Source organism: Pelodiscus sinensis, chromosome 3 (genome assembly GCF_052426305.1).
Source record: "Pelodiscus sinensis isolate ZL-2025 chromosome 3, ASM5242630v1, whole genome shotgun sequence".
Lineage (NCBI taxonomy): Eukaryota > Metazoa > Chordata > Testudines > Trionychidae > Pelodiscus > Pelodiscus sinensis.
This window is the reverse complement of record NC_143054.1, coordinates 129,012,858-129,032,546: the sequence shown is the minus strand read 5'-3', so window position 1 is coordinate 129,032,546 and position 19,689 is coordinate 129,012,858. Positions and strand designations below refer to the sequence as shown.

General features: G+C 37.5%; 1 protein-coding gene across 5 annotated transcripts in view; it reads left to right on the top strand.

The window, feature by feature from the left end:
* The window catches only part of LYST (lysosomal trafficking regulator), a 153,916-nt gene that overhangs the window by 76,190 nt on the left and 58,037 nt on the right, over window positions 1-19,689 (top strand). For 4 of the 5 annotated variants that reach the window (XM_006122067.5, XM_075924800.2, XM_075924797.2 and 1 more), the window contains 11 exons: window positions 491-664; window positions 1,782-1,931; window positions 2,787-2,924; window positions 5,716-5,914; window positions 8,526-8,657; window positions 12,049-12,673; window positions 13,870-14,047; window positions 14,976-15,145; window positions 16,710-16,940; window positions 17,816-17,982; window positions 18,972-19,124. In XM_006122067.5, coding sequence (XP_006122129.3) covers window positions 491-664; window positions 1,782-1,931; window positions 2,787-2,924; window positions 5,716-5,914; window positions 8,526-8,657; window positions 12,049-12,673; window positions 13,870-14,047; window positions 14,976-15,145; window positions 16,710-16,940; window positions 17,816-17,982; window positions 18,972-19,124 — 2,317 coding nt within the window. The remainder of the gene's footprint in view (window positions 1-490; window positions 665-1,781; window positions 1,932-2,786; window positions 2,925-5,715; window positions 5,915-8,525; window positions 8,658-12,048; window positions 12,674-13,869; window positions 14,048-14,975; window positions 15,146-16,709; window positions 16,941-17,815; window positions 17,983-18,971; window positions 19,125-19,689) is intronic. The other variant, XM_075924801.2, reaches the window with a different exon arrangement.

Sequence of the window (19,689 nt, the reverse complement as noted above, 5' to 3'; positions counted from 1 at the left end):
GTTACAGCCAGTCTGTCCTAGATCTCCAGAAGCCTAGATCTCCAGAAGCCAGATGTGAAGGTGCTTTTGTAGCATTTAGGAAGTGTCTCCTCCTCATATAAATTACTCAATTTCCCTGAAACAATACTGAGCAGATGCTGCATATATTTCATTCCCATGTGATTTCCCAAAATGATGGGGAGCTATTTACTCCTTTTTGCTCATGTGCGTGTGGGTGGTGGTTGTTTTTTAGGAGTGTCTGTTTTTCACTCCAGTGGAAAGGATCTTTCTCATCAGTTTCCAATTTATTGGAAGGTCTTCATTAACTCCATTGGGAATTCTGTGTATTTATTGGAGTAGTGTTTTTGTATGGGTATAAGAGACTATTTGTAGGCTCACGTAGTCTGGCTATGTGATGAATACTTTCTACAGAATATCTGCAAATCTGTTCTTTACACTAGCTCTAACAAAAATGTTACCACTTCAATAATTAAAAATGGCTTATTTCTAGGTTGTAGATATCAGCGACTGTGAAGAGACTCAAGCATTAGCACTACAACTTATACTCTCACTAACAAAATACAATCAACAGAGAATACAAGAGATGGAAAACTGTAATGGATATTCCATGATACATCAGGTGTTGATCAAACCCAAGTGTATTGTTGGATTTTACATTTTGAAGGTATAATGCTGTTTAAAAATGTTTGTATAGTGGAGTATATTGTTTGGAAGATCCTCAATGATCTTAGTCCTAGATTTTGAAGTCCTATTTGGGATGCAAATTATTGGTTTGGAGCCAGTCCAATGTATGAACAGTTGCCCTCAATCCAGAAACTATTGGGATAGGTGAAATGAGAGAATGTTAAAGAAACCGCTTGGATAGAAAGTATAACTTTCTATCTGAAAAATATCCCCCACTTAGCTAAGTTTTGTTTTAAGATGACAAGCTAAACAGAAGATTTTAGGAACCTACAGGTGAAATCTTAAATCAGAAGTGGAAGCTAACAGTATTATTTCAGAGGGGACTGAACTAATACTATTTGTAATGCTCTCTTAGCACATACTGTAGGATGTTTTTGGAAGAGGTGAGGAAGAGCTTGTGTAAATCTTTGAACAAAAACTGTTCCTTTGCAATCCCTTACATGTAGTTTTTTTTTTTTTTAACAATAATCCTGGTAGCATTTCTTTTGGAACATCTGCTCTAGGATGGAACTGTTTTTGATGTATTTTGTAGGTCCAGGAATTCCTGACGAGTATTTGATGGATATCAGGCATATGAATCTTACTTACAAATTTTGTTACACCTGGGAGGGAAAACTGCAGATTTCTCTTGCAACTACAGGAATAGGTGTCCTCTGGAGACCATCCCCATGACTTCCTTTCAATCCTTCAAAATGTCATTTTTACTTGAGAATGTTTATTTGAAATGGGCATATGGTGTATGTGTGCTATGCCTTGTTAAGAAGGTGGACAACATCTCTTAAATTCTGTGGAATTTTTTTTCTGAAAGTAGGTTATTGCTAAGGCATTCAAAACTGATGGATTGCCAGCTTAGGACATCTTATAGACGTGAGTTTTAGGAAGTGCTGCACACCAATCTTCTGAGGATCTTTTGGAAAGTCTAGGCCACCTATCATACAGTGTTGATGCAAGATTAAGCATACCTATGTTGCATCATAAGCCTAGAAAGGATGCAAATAAGATAGAGTAGAAACAAACTCTTATTAAAATATGGATTTAATTGTGGCCTACAATTCTCAGATCACAAGCTAAGTCTCTTTTTTTGTTTTTCCTATTAGACACTTCTTGAAGGATGCTGCAGTGATGAGATTCTTAATATAAATGAGAGCGGACAATTCATGCTTGATGCGAATTCTACTGCAGTAATACAAGATATTAAATTGCTAGAAGAGTTGCTGCTTGATTGGAAGATCTGGTCTAAAGCGCAGGTATTTACCATCTCAAGACGGATAAAATTGACTAAGAAGTACAGTACTACTTCTTCGAGAGAAGTCTCTGTAGTGCTCCACAGCAGGTGCTTGGACACACCGACACCTGCAGTGGAGCACCCACAGGGACGCTCATCTCAAAGAACGTCAGTTACTGATAAAGTTGAGTAACCTCCTCTTTCTGTCATCATCCTTTCTTGATCTGAAATGGCTCTCTTGCTGCTAGTTTGGGGATTTGAACAGCTACCAAAATAGTTGGTGACGAAGAAATGGAAATAATAACAAACTTCTCATGGCCATTAGCATAGATCTTGATTGCATTCAGTATTATAGCAAGAGTGTAATTGCAAATCCTTCCATTTTGTTATACAATTTTAGAGAGACAGGGTAGGTGAGATTATATGTTTTGTTGTACCAACTTCTATTGATAAGAGAAACAAGTGGTCAAGCTTCCACAGAGCAGTTCTTTGGGTGACCTGAAGGAGAGAACTTTACCCACCCTGTCTCTCCAGTTCTCTGGAACGAATACAGCTACAACAGCACTGCATACAATTATGCTTTTTTATATTTTTCAAAATTATATATACATGGGTAAAGTGTCAAATATTAAGGATTAACAATGTAATAATACCCTTTAACGTGCATACATTTTCTTCTAGGTCAGAGTTTTTGGAACTAATTTTTAATTTTCCTGTTCCTTCTTTGCCTGCAAATACAGTAAAAAGCATTTTGATTTAATTATAATGCTTCATATTATCTTAATCTACTGAAAGTAGGATAGTATAGCTTATAGAAGAGAGTGGGGGATGCTATATTTGGTGCTTCTTGTTTTATACGCGTGTCTTGTTTTTTCAGCAAGGTGTTTGGGAAACTCTCTTAGCAGCTCTGGAAATCCTTATCAGAGCTAACCATCATCATCAAATGTTTAACATCAAACAACTGTTGAAAGCTCAAGTGTTGCATCACTTCCTGCTAACATGTCAGGTTCTGCAGGTACTGTCGGTACTATCTATTATTTTATGCTTGGTAAATAATTCAGTGGTAAACTAAAAACATAATGCACATTATTCTCCATTGTTTAGTTTTACTTTTCCAGGTATCCCTGTAAAGACGAGTCCTTTTCCCCTATCTTATTACAGACATTATAAAGCAGTGATACTTGCATCAGAATATACGAGTTGTAGAGAAGGTCATTGGAGGGTGATGCACAATCCTCTAGTACCCTCAATGGCCTCATGTTCAGCCACTGTTCCCACCAACCTCAGGAGCAATGGACTTTAACTACATTCCTTCAGCATTCCCACTGGGCTGCTAAGATGGTCCTTCTGTATAATATCACATGTGTATTAGATCTTCCATACAAAATATTGGTATAGCTTTACTCTCAAATCATTGTTAATAAAAAATGTGGATAGTGCTAATGGTGTTCAGAAACATATGGTTTAAACATGGGCTGTGAGTGAATGCCCAGCTGGGGAAGGGAAACCTCAACTCTGCCCCTTCTGCGGCCTTTCCCCCTTTCCACTTGTGGCAAGCCACGACAGTGGTTGGCCTCCATCCCTGAACATTCTCAGGCCTCTTAGTCTCCCCCATCTCAGTGGGTGGTGCAGCCTCACCCTTCCCAGCTGACTGAGAAGGGCTGGGCAGTCGCACCACAAACCTAGCCCTCCTGGGCAGCTGGACGTTTTGCCTACATTACCTGCCACCCAGGAGATTAAACTTTTTTAACATATAACCATCAATCACTTTTGATTGTCTAAGAAAATGCAAATTATTATAGTCTATTCTTAAAGGATTATACCGCTATAAAAAGAGAGGTATATTACAATTAATATTACATTTGAATAAACAAATTTAGGCTTTTAAAATGGTTTGACTTGTTTTCCCTAATCTTAATGACTGCCATATTCTTGTACTGCCATAAAACAGGAGTACCTTTCTTTTATCTATGGTTGCATGCCTCTTAAGACCATTAACTAGAACATGAGACTTCGGAAGTCAGATGACTTATTCTTTTATATAAGTTCTATTTTATCTAATCCCGTTTTTCCTTTGCCATATTCCTAATTATCTTCTCTAGAAACCTATACAATATTTCCTTTATACTCTTCTATATTGCTTTCTTTAGTCACTTGTTCCTAGTGATTCCATGTGTCTGTCACTGTGCATAAACTCCTAGTTTTATCATTTTTAGGTTGTGTTTTGGACCCAATTACCTAAGGCACTTATTGGACTAATCTTTGATGTAATAGTCAATGTCTTCAATTCACATCACTTCCTTCCCCTTCCTGTTAGAGAAAATGACCCTAAACTCTCTTAATCGTTAAAGCAACTGGGGAGAAAATGTCATTTTACCCCATCTAGTCCTAGTGATTTTTGTCTTACATGTGACTCTCATAGACTGTGCTTCCCAATATAGAACATCTTAATCTGTTTTATACTGCACGGAATGCATTGTCAGCCCTTACCAATTTCATCTAATCGATGCCTCATGCAAGAATAGTCTAACCTTTGTGTTATGACTCTAATAAATTATTGTAAATGGATTTGCCTTTTAAACTTAACTCCTAGAGGAGTTCAGGAAAAGATAGCAATGCTAATGTCAAACACTTCTGTGTTGTAATACAAGTAATGTTACTAAGCAACTGTTCCATAGCCCTTAGTCTGCACTAAAATTACAAAATTAGGTTCCCAGAGAAGTGGCAGATAGATGCCTACCAAATTAACAAATGTGTCTAAATAGTTTGGGATCTAAAGTCCGATTTGAAGTTAAAGGCACCTAGTGGGATTTTTTGTAAGTCTAATCTTAGGTTAAATAGTTGTGCAATTGTAGTTAATATTTCAAAATCTATTAATTACTAGAAGATTTACTTATTGTTGCTTTGATCCTTAACTCAAATAATGTCTTTCTTTATTTGAATTATTACTCTGGGGTGGGGCTAGGGATGAGGGGTTTGGAATGTAGGCTGTCTCCGGAGAGAATATAACCTCAGCCTTCTCTCACCGCAGTAGCTTAAAGCAAGTGAGATGCGCCAGTCCGTGGCCACTGCAGCGGGCACAGCCAGGGAAGGGGGTGCATGTCCTCCAGCAGGAGACAAGCAGACTTATATTTCAGACAGTTTGTCTATATATAGTAGTCATCTCTTTCTCCACCCCTATCCTCTGCTGGCCCAGTGGAGTTTTTCTGTCCTGGGCCCTATCTCTGGCCCCTTGCTGCCCCCCGTGTGGTCATTCTGCAACATAATTCCCTCCTTCCAGACCTCTGCTTTCCATTTTATGAGCAACAATCGAATTCCAGGCGCATCCCATTATCCCGGCACAGCCAAACCCTGACCTTGCTGTAAGTTATGATAACTGGAAGCTGCATACCCAATTTAGAGGTCCTAGATCTTATCATTTAGGAGGAGCTATTGAACAAACAGACTCAAGGACAAACAGACTCATGCTTCTAAAATGTATAGTAAGATTTTTATTTATCTATATACATCACTAAAATTGCAACCTAAGTGGTTCCATGGAACCACTGAGAAACAAACTTTAGAAATAAGGCCAGATTCAATATCTGTTGGGTTTTTTTTAACGTGTACTTGTGTAACTTTCTTAGTTATTACAGTTGTGTTTCAGGAATGCTAGTTGCAGGTAATATTGAATGAACACAGTAGCTTCTTCCAAGTTAGGTAAAGTATACTAAGACTTTTTCTTACATGTACTATATGGAAGAGTATAGTGATGAAGTGAGTTAAACTGAGATTCAGGTCATTTTATCTGTGTGTTTCTCTTTCAGGAGCAAAAGGAAGGGCACCTTACATCCCTGCCTCGGGAGGTTTGTAGATCATTTGTGAAAATAATTGAAGAAGTGCTTGGATCTCCCCCAGACCTGGAATTACTGACACTGATCTTCAATTTCCTCTTAGCAGTTCACCCTCCCACTAATACATATGTTTGTCACAATCCCACCAACTTCTACTTTGCTCTGCACATAGGTAGATACAATATTTTGTTCAAACAGAAATAGACTGTAAGATGAAATGCCACTCTATTTGATTAAAAATAAAATTAAACTAATTTTATAAATAGCTGTTCTGTGAATGCCTGTGCTATATACTACCATGTAACTAGTGTTTCTACAAAAGTGGCTGAATTGAGTTTTAGAACCAAAATTTTTTCCTTCTTCAAAAATTTATATTTATTTTGATTCTATCAAGAAAAATTCTTTAAATAGACCTCCTATTTTTCATGATACCTCATCAGGTTATTAATTATAAATCCAAAGACAATAAGATGCATTTTTCAAGCTGCAAATGATACCTGCATCTCCAGGTATAGACATACTCTGTTTACCAGTTCCCCAAATATGCTTCTATGGAGAGGCTAGTTTATATACACTCAGTATGAAAATCTATCCATAAACCCTAAATCAGTCGTTTTCAACCTTTTTTCATTTGTGGCCCCTAAAAGAATTTGAATGGAGAAGTGGATCCCTTAAGAAATCTTAGATAAAGTCTGCAGACACCAGGTTGAAAAGCATTACCTTAAATGTAACTGCAGTTTATGGGGACCTATTCAAGAGGGAAATCATCTACTTTCAGAGTAACTCTTAGACAAACTTGTTATGGTATTGCACATGATAAAGTACTTGAGGGCTTTAGAGCACATTCTGTCAGATCAAAAAATGGCTTTCATAATGCTCACAGAGGTAAATATTTCAAAGCTGCTATTTTGAGGTCTCAGTAAATTCCATAGCATTACTTGCTTGACTAGGTGGCTAGATATAGATGCCAATTTGGGAGTGCATTCCTGCCATCTCTAACTAATTCTCCTCAGGCTTTTCTCCTTGGATGGCTGTTCCTGCTTGTTAATCTCCAGTACTGTGAATTCATACAGGCAGTTATCAGAGGAAAAGTGTTTTTGTCACTAATTAATAGTTCCTTCAGAAGAATACCCATGTAACTCCACTCCCCTATATTAGTCTTTTCTTGAAAGAATTCCTAAATTAATTGAATCAACTAAGAAGCAGTTGGAATGGATTGCTACTCCTCCATCCTCAAATGTCAGTGTAGATATGTAGAAAGGTGCCGTGAGGGGCACAATTCCTGATTGTGTAGATCTATGCAAACTGCCATCTGGAGTTAGTAAATAACCCTTGTCCAGATATTACTTGTTTTGCTAGCAGTCCCAATGCGTGAGCCTTAACTTGAGGCAATTTTTCAGGTTTTAAGTCCCCTTATAAATCAGTTTTACAGTATTGGTAGTCTTTAAGCACATTATATAACTTTACAATAGTTTTTGTTGGTTGCTTTAAGATAAAATATCATAAAGAATTCATGTGCAATGTTGTGTACATCATGCTAATTTGGATAATTTGGGCAGTTGCATAACTGATTCATTATTTTCAACAAGATTTGCAATTTAAGAGGATTCTACTGTATTTAAACTTTATTGGATTTTAATCCATTTTAAATACATGATTTTGAGCTTCAACAATTGTAATGAAATTAACAGCGAGGTAAAATGCATATTTAGGGAAGACAAAGGACAGCTAAGGCTGGAAGGGGGTCCAATCAGAGGATCCCTCAGAAATGAGGGAGACAGGAAAGAGGTGAAATTGCAACTAGCCACATGGCAACGTTTTTGTTCAAGATTACTATAGTCAATTATCCTTCTGAGCCATCAGTGGAAGATGCACAGTGATCTCCTGACAGCACTCAGTTAGAAAAAGTGAACACAGAAGCGTTTGAAAGTGAGTAAAGTTAGGACTTTTGTAATCAAGAACAGCCATGTGATCTGTGGTAGTAAATGATTACTGTAGTAAACAAAAATGGGTATAGACTTCTAAAATCTTCTTTTGTAAAGAAGCACTTTTTCACATCTATATAGCATAAAATATATTTTATAGATTTAATTTCTAATTAAAGTTGATATTCTCAAGGTTTTTGCCTGTACGTTTTGACTTTGTAGATGATGTATAGTTTTGAGACTGGTGAAACCCATTGTGGTATAATTATGTTTTTGAGCCAGATTTTCAGACTATACTCTACTTTTGCAGATGCATTTCAAGTCCATGTCCAGTTTCAGTAATTGGCTCTCTGCTTGAATGGCATGCAATTGTCAGCATTTGATCTCCAACATGACTCCATGTCCGATTTCATAGGCACACTTTGAGTCTTGGTGAACCTGATAAAGAGCTACATTTTTTTTGTGAGAGATAGGAATTAGAGAGGGGTGTCCTTTATGTTGCTAACTTTTCAGCAAGATGGCTACTAGCAGGTAGTGTGGAAATGCTGTTTTCAAATGTACAATTTTGGGAACCGTTTCACTGAGAAGAATATTCTAAAAATCCATTTAGTGAGAAAGATAACACTACTATACTGAACAAAAGTATAATTCTTTCATTCTAAAGCGTGTTTCTTAAATATGAAAGGAAAGCACTTCACTAATTAAATCTTGCAGTGATATGTTTCGAATAATTTAATTTTTATTAACTATTATTACTTTGACTTATCTGTGTTTAATTCACTAAGAGCACAAACTTGCATAAAGTTAGATCATTGTTCCCTCTGCCCACGTTCTCTCTCCTACACCCCCTTTTTCTAGATGGCAAGATTTTTCTGGAAAAGGTCCAATCGATCAAGTACCTGAGAGATTCCAGCAGTGGTGGAAAATCACTTGACAGTAGTACATTTGTAAATACAAGTCCAACTGGATTTACTGCTTCAGCACTGGGAGGTAAAATATTGATATTACATACCTGCTGCTAGAAAGCATATGCACAGTTTCTGGGTTTGGCAACAAAGCAAGGGAAAAGGCTGCAATTGTAAAGTGGTGGAAAAGTCAACTTAAATGTAGTCCACTGATGCAACATTACTAGGACCATATCAGTATTTTATAACTTGACATGATGAGAAATGGTGATTTGGCCATTTTAAATGTAGTAAAAAATAGAAAATCAGTATTTGAAAGATGCAGTGAGTATAATATACTCCTCATATCTGAAATAAAGTAGGAAACCCTATTAGGAGTAACTTAATCCAGGTATATATCCCAATTGTGTGACTTACATGCCCAGCAAGTTACTTGGCTGGGAGGGAATTGCCAGGTTTACTATTGCAGTTGAGCTTTAAAATGTAAAAAGTTGAGATGTAAAAAGGTGAGATGTCATTCTGTTCATGTATGTGTGCTGTACATACTATAATTATACAAAAGAGATTGGATCCAAGTTACTCAACCTTCCACTTTGCAAAATATCATCTTCTGTTATGATTTCAGTGTAACATTTTAGCTGCCCATAAACAATACAAATTAGTAACTTTCCAACAAATCCTGAGTCATTACAGCAAAAAATTAACATGTATTAACCAGCATGGGCAAACTGCTCTATAATTCTGTAATTTAACAAGTAGTCTTTTAATGTTTGTTATACACATTTTCAAATATCATCCCTGGATCAAAATTTAAAGCTAGTTCAAAAAAGTCTTTCAATGTAACTATCAGTGTGGCCTTAACTATGACTTCAATGTATATCTACATTGAGGCATGATCTTTGGCTAAACCTGCAGGATCCAAACACTTAGCCAACATGTACAAGGTGCGTGAGTTGCTTCCATTTTCATTTCCTCTTTGTGACTGTTGCAATTTCAGTTCTATAAAACCCAACAGTACCACGTTCCTGACCTAACTGCAAAATGGATTTTATTGTATTTGAAGCAGTTCTTCGCTTGTGAAAAGCATATTACAAGTTAGCTCTTCAAGTGTTATGTGCCTGCTAGACTGAGGCTTGGTTATTGCGCCCTCCCCTCCCCAAAAGTAATATGCCTTTCACTTTGCTTAAAACCATGGCATGAAATATTGCAATCTCCTCAGGTTTTGTGTGTGAACGTTAGCCATTTTATGCTCTTACGAGAGGACTTAAACCAATAAACAGATTATTTTACATACAAGTTATTTCTTCAAGAATGTTATCCATTCATCTGTCTCAGATGAATATTACAGACAAATAGGTCTTCCTTAGACCGTTGCAAAAATGAGATTATTAGAAGACTTACCTGGCATTCTCCAAGTTTGGCCCGGGGCAGGAGGGGGGCCCGGGGTGGATGTGGGAAGGTAGGCATGGAGGGGAGGGGGATACTGCGTAGGCTTACCGTTGGTGTCTTCAGGCCTGGGAGAGGGGAGCCATGCAGGCCTCCCACCAGCTGCCTGGCTCCAGTGGTGGGGCTGGCAGGGATTTCCCATCTCCCAATCTGGGGGAAGGATCTGCGGCAGGACAGCCACTTACCTGGGCTGGTAGCAGGCAACATGGCGAGCCCCATCCCCAGCTGGCCACTCCATTGGTAGTGTGGCTGCCCCCTGTGGTCACTCTGCAATAGAGCTGTCTGTCCCCTGTGGTAATTGTGATTATCACATCCTCCCTCTCTGTCCCTTCCCATTCCATGTTATGGGAAATAATTGAATTCCAGGTACATCCTGTGTTCCTGGCACAATCAAACCCTAACCTTGCTTTGAGTTAGGATAAGAAGAAGCTGCATACCAAATTTTGTGGTCCTAGCTGTTACCATTTAGAAGGCGTTGTTGAACAAACGGACTCGCAGACAGATGGACTCACAGACGAGTGGATGCACAGATCTCTAAAATCTCTTTCGCTATTGCATCAGATGCTCAGCTCTAATATTGTTTTATGAAGACTGGAGCATCCTAACCCAGTTATATTGTGCATTAGTTGCTGATAGTCCTTCAGATTCTTACGTTTTATTTTTAAAAACTGATTTTTGTGAATACACAGTGGAAAGAAAGCTCTCTCACTCTAAAGAGGAGACAGAATGAAATATCCTGAATACAACAAATTAAGATGAGCTGAGAATTAGTAAACAGAGAGAGATGAAGATGAAATCTGTAGCTTAGTTTACATTTGCCATTCAGTAAAAGTAGACAAACTAATTCAGTTTTAAATGTTGCATAGTTGCCTCTGAGATTAGAGCGTAAATGACTTGAAAAATTGGTGATCTACATACATAACCTTACTTTTTCAACGTTTGGCCCTATTAAGATACTTAGTCTTTTAGGGTGAGTCTGCACTGCACCATTATTTGATTATAAGATAACTAGCATTATAACAATGTGAGCGTCTACACAGTCATTCCAAAATCTTATTCTGGACAGCTTATTCCAAAATCTGTATACCTCATTCTAGAAGGAATAACGCCTATTCCAAAATAGTCTTTAAAGTGCTACATAGTCCTCTAACAAGATGATTTATTAGATGATCTTGTTAGTCTTTAAAGTGCTACATAGTCCTGTATTTTGCTTCAGCTACACCAGACTAACACGGCTACATTTCTATCACTATTCCAAAATAGCTATTTCAAAATAAGGTGCGTGTAGACATTCAACTTCTGCTATTTCACAGTAGTCCCTTACCAGGACCATTCTAAGTTATTCCTCCCAAGTGCTTCCTGGGGCTCTAAATCGAGATAGCACATCTACATGGGAAGCCTCCCTCGGACTAATTTTGAGGCTTCCCTGCGGTGTAGGCGTGCTATTTTGAAATAAGCTATTTCTGAATAGCTTATTTTGAGATAAGAGTGCATTGTAGATGTACCCTTGGGGAATTTTTTAGTGTTAAGCTCCAATCACGTATATGTTCAGGGTTTTATTGTCTATTGACTTAAATATGGGACTGTACTGAACAGAACATTCCTTGTAGGATCTGCTGTTTGACTTCTGAAGTTGTATGACTAGAGAGGTTATTTAAGAGGTGTTATCTTCAAAACAACATTAGGAAGGACCAAAAACTATTCTTCTTTGTGAGCATTAACTTGTGTATATATTATTTTATTGCCATATGCTGTAACTCAAGTAAACTGAATGTATTGTCTTTGAAATCAAACGTCTCAATAGTTGAGCCAACTTCATGGCCTATTATATCAGAATGTGGTATCTTTTCTTAGTTGAATTAATGTTTGGGGCACTGAGAAAACTGATTGTTAGTATAAGAAGTCAATAGGCACATAACTTTGTGCATTTTGTGGATGGGCTAGTTGGGGTAAAAGAGAAAATTAAAATTTCTGATATGGTTTTTAATACAAAATTAGGTGCTAAGAATATTTTGTGTTCTCCTTCCCAGGAAATATTTCCAAGATTCGCGTACCGCAGCTAACACACTCCCAGGCACCTGAACGACGTTGCAAAAGCCTGCCAGCATCTCCTACTGCCTCACCACAAGTGCATCCAAAAAGGCTGCTTAGGAGCTTGGGTAGAAGCATTGATGACTTGCAGGAAGTTGTGGAGAGTGACTCTGCTGATCCAAAGGGGAAAAATAGCTTCGTGGGAAGCTCTGAAACATTAAAAAGGGTACAGGAGGAACTCTTTGTCAGCAGCTGTGAGTCTGCCAAAACGGTTTGTGACTCGGACTTAACATCTGCTGAAGCATTTGTTGACATTTCAAAAGAAGAACTAGAATTACCTGCAAACAAAGAAGTAAATGCAGAACTGAAAAGTAATGAGAATGGTGCTGCAGTTGAATCCTCATTGCGCCGTCCTGACAATCTGAAGGGGCTGCCTTCATTTCAGAAAAGTCAACATAATTTTGCAGGCTTGGGTCTAGCATTTCCTGCTCATAGTGGATCATCCTCCCTTGCTCGCTGGTCAAGCCTCACTGATAGGACTGTACTTCCTGAAGATTGGGAAAGTCTTGCCTTCTCTTCAGTTAGCGAACAAACCTTTAAAAGATCTGAAAGACCTGATTATAGGTATGAACCCTTTCTTTAACTCTAGTTGCTCAACATTCTAGAAATAATTCTAATAGTGCAGTAATTTCTGCCATAATTCATAGATGTGACAAATATTTTGTTCTTGCTATAGGCTATATGTTTAAAAAAAAAGTTAATCAGACTGAAATTGAGTATTGCATCTGTAGTGGAAACTTGCAGATATATTCATTGAACTAGTTGTCTCCTAGAAAATTGCTCTTATTTTAAATTCCATATTATTTAAATAATCCCTGCCTTGCAGGGTCAAACTATTTGTATGATGCCTAGCATAGTGGGACCCTGAACTTGACTGAAACCTTTGGATACTACTGTAATACAAATAACTCTGCTGATGGTGTCCTCCACTGATTGAAGTTAAGAATTAAGCTCTAAAAAGGGAATAAGAGGAGTGGTGGGAAGAGCCAGGGGAAATAATCTTTGTCAGACCGTCATTAGTCTGACCTTTTTCTGGCTACACTAAAAGAAGGGCAGGAGATGACTGATAAGATTTTAATCAGGCCACAACTTCACTGTTAGATGTCTGGAACTACCTAGCAGATAAGTGGACACAGTGCAGATATCTCCATCTTCTGTCAATATCAACCCAGGGCAGTTCTTCCAGTGCTTCTCTTTTTCTGTCCAGGTTCCCCAGCCAGCCCACTGCTGGAACCTCATAGAAGGGTTGAGGTGTGCTATATGCAAAGGGAGTTAGCTCCCTGCCATGCCAGTCATAGGAACCCTAAGCTTACCCCATTCCACTCTTTTAACCAACACTTCCCTTATTTAGTTCTCTATCAAGCCTTTTATCCAGTCACTGTACACCATAGTGTCTGCACTGAATATCCACCCCACACTTTCATAATGGTTTGCAACAAAAAGAAATGTTTTTTCCTGCATGTGGAAGAAGGGGCTTCTCATCCAGGTTTGTCCCTTTTCTGCTGCTCAGCCCTTCCCATCCCAGGGGATGAGTCAGCACCACCATGGTGACCCACTCCTCCTTTTGAAGCAGTTTTTGAAGCCTCTCCAGTTCCTCCATAAAGCACTGTTCCTTCTCCCTTGGCAAGCTGGACACCGTCCCTCCTCCTCACTTTAAGGTGTACTATGGTCATTTACCCCCTTCAGATAGCCTCTAATGCTACAGTCCTGTAGTTTAAATTCAATATATTATAATAGCACGTTTTCTTCTTTGTTTTCAGATCTACAGAAGATTGTCTTGTGCTTATATGCTGTGGTTTGTACGACCTCTTACGTGGAGTACTTTTAATCCTGCCAGATATCATGTTAGAAGATGTGATAGACAGACTTATTCAGCCTGACACACTTACTGTTCTTGTGAATCATCCCTCTCCTCTCATACAGCAAGGAGTCATTAAAGTAGGCATATGTATAGCCTAAATGTTTGCAGCTTAGATAAGCATGTGAACTTAAATATATGCAAAGTTTGATCTAAAATATCCTTCCTACACAGATTGTTAGCAAAAATAAGATTGACTTCATTGTTATATTTCCCTAGTCTTAGCCCCCAAAAGCCTTTTAAAAGCTGACTTTGTTTCATAAAAGATAGCAAAAGAAATGAAATCCTATGGGGGGAATAAGAATACAAAAAATGGGAGTAATATGGTAGGAAAATAAATTACCATCCTTTAGTAGAGATAGCACATCAAATAAAAATTTCCTCCAGTATTTGCTTAGTTCTAAAATCCTTCCTTGAGGCAGAATTCCCATTGGAGTCAGTGTGAACTCTTGCCTGGGTATTAACTTAAACTGACCATGGATTTTACTTTTGTGTTTGAGGCAGAGCCTAGGGAGTAGCTTTAGTTTATAGTTTGAAAGGGAACTTCAAAGGTTTCATTAAAGTAGATGGATGGATCAACGAAAAATAGAGCCACTGAAGTCACAGCTCAGTAGCAATGTAGATAAATCTAAAGTATATTTTATTATATATGTTTTTGTTCAGTTTTTAATTTATCTGCCAAATTTTGCAGTCAAGGTTGTGTGTTTTACTGGAAGTAATGGATTGTAATAGTTGTAGAGATAGTTATAAAATAGACTAGACTAGAAGTCTTTGATTTGAATAGCAGAAGAAATTCTTTTCTTTGATAGATTGAGGTCAGTAGAAGTTGCAAATACAATCAAAGGGAAAAGTTTTGACTTTTAATTTAGAAATCTGATTTTTTTTTAACTTTTTTTTTTAACTCTCCATTCCTGAATGGAACATGTCACAAACAAGAATTGTTAAACTTATATGGAAATTATATGAAAAATATTTAATCATAAATCAAAATGATGCGTTTCTTTCTAGTTGTTGGATGCCTATTTCAACAGAGCAACCAGGGAACAAAAGGAAAAATTTTTAAAGAATCGTGGCTTCTCCTTGTTAGCCAACCAATTGTATCTTCATCAAGGAACTCAGGAACTTGTGGAGTGCTTTTTGGAAATGCTTTTTGGCCGATCTGTTAGACTTGATGAAGAGTAAGTGTTGCTTGTGTTCAGAACATGCTATTTTTGTGAAAGACAAGATATTGTGTTGTCATCTGATGGCAGATGACACAGTACATTTAAGTCCTGCCTTATTCTCAGCCTCATCAAAACTATTTCTATGACTGCAAGTTTATTGGAACTCTGAAAACTAAGTTTCTCAGTTTTTTGTTAACCACATTATCATACGATCTTTATGCAAAGTGTAGGCCACTGCATTTCAGTAGCACATTGACACACACTGACCAACCAGACTATGGCACACTTTCGCTCTACCTTTTATGAGGAGAAAGCCCCATATCTTTGCTTAATACTGAGGCTCCTTTACACCATTTGAACTTAAAATAGTTTGGTTGGCTCTTGCCATTCTCCAATGGGAGTTCATGTGAGACACTGGCAATATTAACAATTCAAATAGCACCACAGGTCTCCTATACCAAATTAGTTTTAAAAAATTAGCTTAAAAAATCAGTGCCAACTGCTACCCCAGTCTGCATCTAAATGAAAATCCCTGGATTTTCTTTTGTCATCTACACACTGTACTACATCTCTGTACCACAAAAAAAGGAATCCCACAGAATTACTGAGGAAAAAGGAAATCTCTCTTTAAGAAGGCTATTCTGCCGAAGCAGTAGGAAGTAATTTTCTCTGAATGTATAGTTAGTCAGACCCTTCTGTCTAACATGGCAGCGAATGGAGAGTCAACATCCAAGTATAGCCGAAGGCCCACAATCTGCCCAGTTAGGAAAAATCACTTGCTTCATTTCCGTATTGTAGTGCAGTATCAGTACCCACAGATTATTTCCTACATCTACTACACAGTTTGCCACTCATGAGAACCTGCCAGGTGTGTCATACCATCCCTCCAAAAAAATGGAGATGCAAGTTCTTTTAGGAATAAGTTGTGATGTTTGCTTCAGAATATATTAATGGTGTGGTACAATTGCATTCATTTAATGGTAATTCACTTCCTCTTCCATTATGCGGTAGAAAGTCCTAGCTGTAGTTCTGTTTGACTTCTGAAATTGAAATTAACAAGAAGTATTCATCCTAGATTTAATTAGTTGAACAGTTAATGAATACATTGCATCAAAGCCTCCTCTTGGTCATGGAATTATTTTGTTACAGCAAACCTACACCTTTTTTTAGGACAGTGATGCTGCTAGTTGCAATGTTTATTATTAGAAGGAGAATGAATCATAAAAAACCTCTTGTGCCAGTGGCTTTTAGTAAAAGCTGAAAGTCAGATTTTTTTCAGGTTATGAAATGTGTAGTATAAACCTATTTGTGGTAGCTAAACTCCATTAATATCTCTTTTAGGGTTTCATTTCACTGTAAGCCTTCCAAGAATTTTGTGTAATTGTTATTGCCATTAACAGATTAGATAAGCACTGTCCCTGGCATAAAATTAGATGCCATGGAAATCACTCCTATCACCTGGCCATTACATAACAGTTAGCATAGACTCTCCTTAGTATTCATAATCTAGAAGATTCAATTGTGCATTCTGTGATTATTTTAAGGACTGATTGTGTGATTCCTATTTTTATGTTAATAGATTTGATATGGAAGATGTGAAAAATGCTGGACTCTTTCAAAAATGGTGTGTCATTCCTGTACTGGGACTTATAGAGAATTCTCTCTATAACAATGTACTGCTGCATAATTCCTTCTGCCTTCTGCTACAAATCATAAATTCCTGCTCCAAAATGACAGATATGCTGCTTGACAATGGTTTGTTGTATGTGCTGTCTAATACTTTAGCTGCCCTTAATGGTCTAGAAACAAAGTAAGTGTTGCTTTACTTACATATTAACTCTAGAAACAATTTACAAGTTTTCACTAGATATTTGTGTGTGTGTGTACGTACACGTACACGTACAGGCTTCTGATTCCTGTTACTTGGATATAACTTTCTAATTAATCAAGAAAACTCTTAGGAAATCAGATCAGATTGAACACTGAAAAATAATCTTAACAATGAAATAAACTGCGTATGATCCTGAAATGGAAATCAGGCCCAGTATATGTAATGTCATTTTTAGCTTTTCCTTAAGAGACAATTCTTTGCAATAGCACTTTTTCTGTGGGTGGGGCCACAGAGAGAGGTGGGACAAAGGAGGCAGGGTAAGGATATTTGGGTTTGAGGTAGATCTTGGATTGTACTTAAATTCAAAAAGTGATCTTGTGTGTAAAACGGTTGGAGACCACTGGCTTATATGTTCAGTTAGTAGAGTTCAGAACAAATATTCAGTATTTTGAGTGGTTAGTACAATGTATGGTCCCAGAACTAGAGAGACTAATAGTGTTTAAAATTCAGCAAGTGAAATACAGATCTGAATTATAAAGTTCTCAAATAATGTAAAATGCATCTGTTTTGAAGACTGTTATAAGGAACTTCATTCTTAAAACTGGAATATCTTCTAAAGATTTGTGGGTGTCTACTATTTCTGAACTAAACCATAGCTAGTATTAACACAATTGGTTTCCCATCTTCAGCAGTATCAGATTGTGTTGCAATGTTTGGATTTGGTAATATAATCTGTAAATTACTTTTCCATGAACTAACCATACTAAGTACTGTTTTAGGTTTTTGTATTCATATGAAACAATCAGAATTAAAATGGCACTATTTGTAGTAATTAATACTGACTTTATTTACAGCATTCCTTTGAATGACTACAAGCTACTTGTGTGTGATATACAACAATTACTAGTAGCAGTCACAATTCATGCCTGCAGTTCCTCAGGTTCTCAGTATTTTCGTGTTATTGAGGATCTCATTGTACTACTGGGACTTCTTCAAAATAATAAAAATGAGAAGACACAAAGTGAGTCATAAGCTTTCACTTCCATGAGATTTGAAAATGTAACTGCCAACTTCCACAGAGGAATATCTTCTGTGAAATCGTTCACAGTAAGGGCTAAATAATGAGATTGGGGAGGAGTATCTGGTTCTGTACCTTACTTTCCAGTAAATTGCCCTGGTACGATAATGACTTACTTACACACTTGAAGACCGTATATTAGGACTGTAACAGTAACTGGAGTGCTGCTTGTGCATCTGAAGTAAAAGGCCTAGAATGGAATATTTTCAGTATTGTGAGAATCATGACCATATTAAGAGGTTCCATATAATAAATGTTACTTCTATTTGCTTTTTAAAAATAAAAATATGAAGACATTAAAATTTGGTGGCTCTTTTTCCCAAAGGGAGGGGAATCTTTGCTTTGTAACTGGTTCACTGACCTTCATCTAATATTGAGGTGGTTTTTGCAGTGACTTTCTTAGAAGTGTATAGTTTTGAAATTTTAAAAATACATCTTGCCTCTCTCATTTAAATCAACTTCTCAAAATGAGGATTGTCACCTCTTTCTGAAACCAATATTGAAAAGAGTTTTTAAAACGTTTATAATGCGTGAAATACTGTTTCGGTGTTATAGTAGTTATATGTAAAGGACAAAATGAAAGTAAGCAACATGCTAACATTTCAGAAGCAATGGGGCTTAAACTGCAGCAAGGGAGGTTTAGGTTGGACATTAGGAAAAAGTTCCTAACTGTCAGGGTAATCAAACACTGGAATAAATTGCCCAGGGAGGTTGTGGAATCCCAATCTCTGGAGATATTTAAGAGTAGGTTAGATAAATGTCTTACCAGGGATGGTCTAGACAGTATTTGGTCCTGCCATGGGGGCAAGGGACTGGACTCGATGACCTCTCGAGGTCCCTTTCAGTCCTAGTATTCTATGATAGTTTTACATAAATCATAGAATCAATCTGGAGGAAAATGTAATATGTTTAATGTTGCCTCTCATTTGTAGATATGGCAATTGCTCTGCAATTCAGAGTTCTTCAGGCAGCTATCGAATTAATAAAAGCTACAGCAAATCAAGACTCACAGAATCTGACTAACTCTTTACAATTACCTGCTACTCATCATAATGCAATGTTTCAACAGCGTAAAAGCATTCCTGGTGAGTGTTTAATTTTATAGCATATTATGTTAGAGAATTTTAAAGTCTTCTGTCTTTCTTGTGTAATGGAGCCAGTCACATTTTTCTGTGCTGGCATTCAGGGAGATCAAGGTTGTAAAAGTATGTACTTGTATGGAATTAATCAGTACAACCAATAAATATTATGCTATTTTCAGGGCTCGCCAGCCATGCTGTGGCTCTTCCGGATTGCAATCTACTCGCCTCGGGCGAGTAGATTGCATTATTTGTCAAGCCCTGGCTATTTTTAGGTAATTTAATATATTAAATGTGCATCCTGTTAAATTTAGCAAAATACAGCACAGAGAAAGTGAGTGAAACTTCTGTGGAAGTCTAGTGCAAATCCAGTCATGGAAAATATGATCCAGATTTTCTGTGGTATTTGTAGTGTGAACAATACTAAAACTTGGGTATGCATTTTGCCTTCAGTAAGTATGCAGTTGCTTATAAGCAGGGTTCTTCTTCGAGTGGTTGCTCATGTCCATTCGAAGTAGGTGTGTGCACAGCGTCTTCCGGAGCGTTTTCCCTAGCGGTACCCGTAGCACCG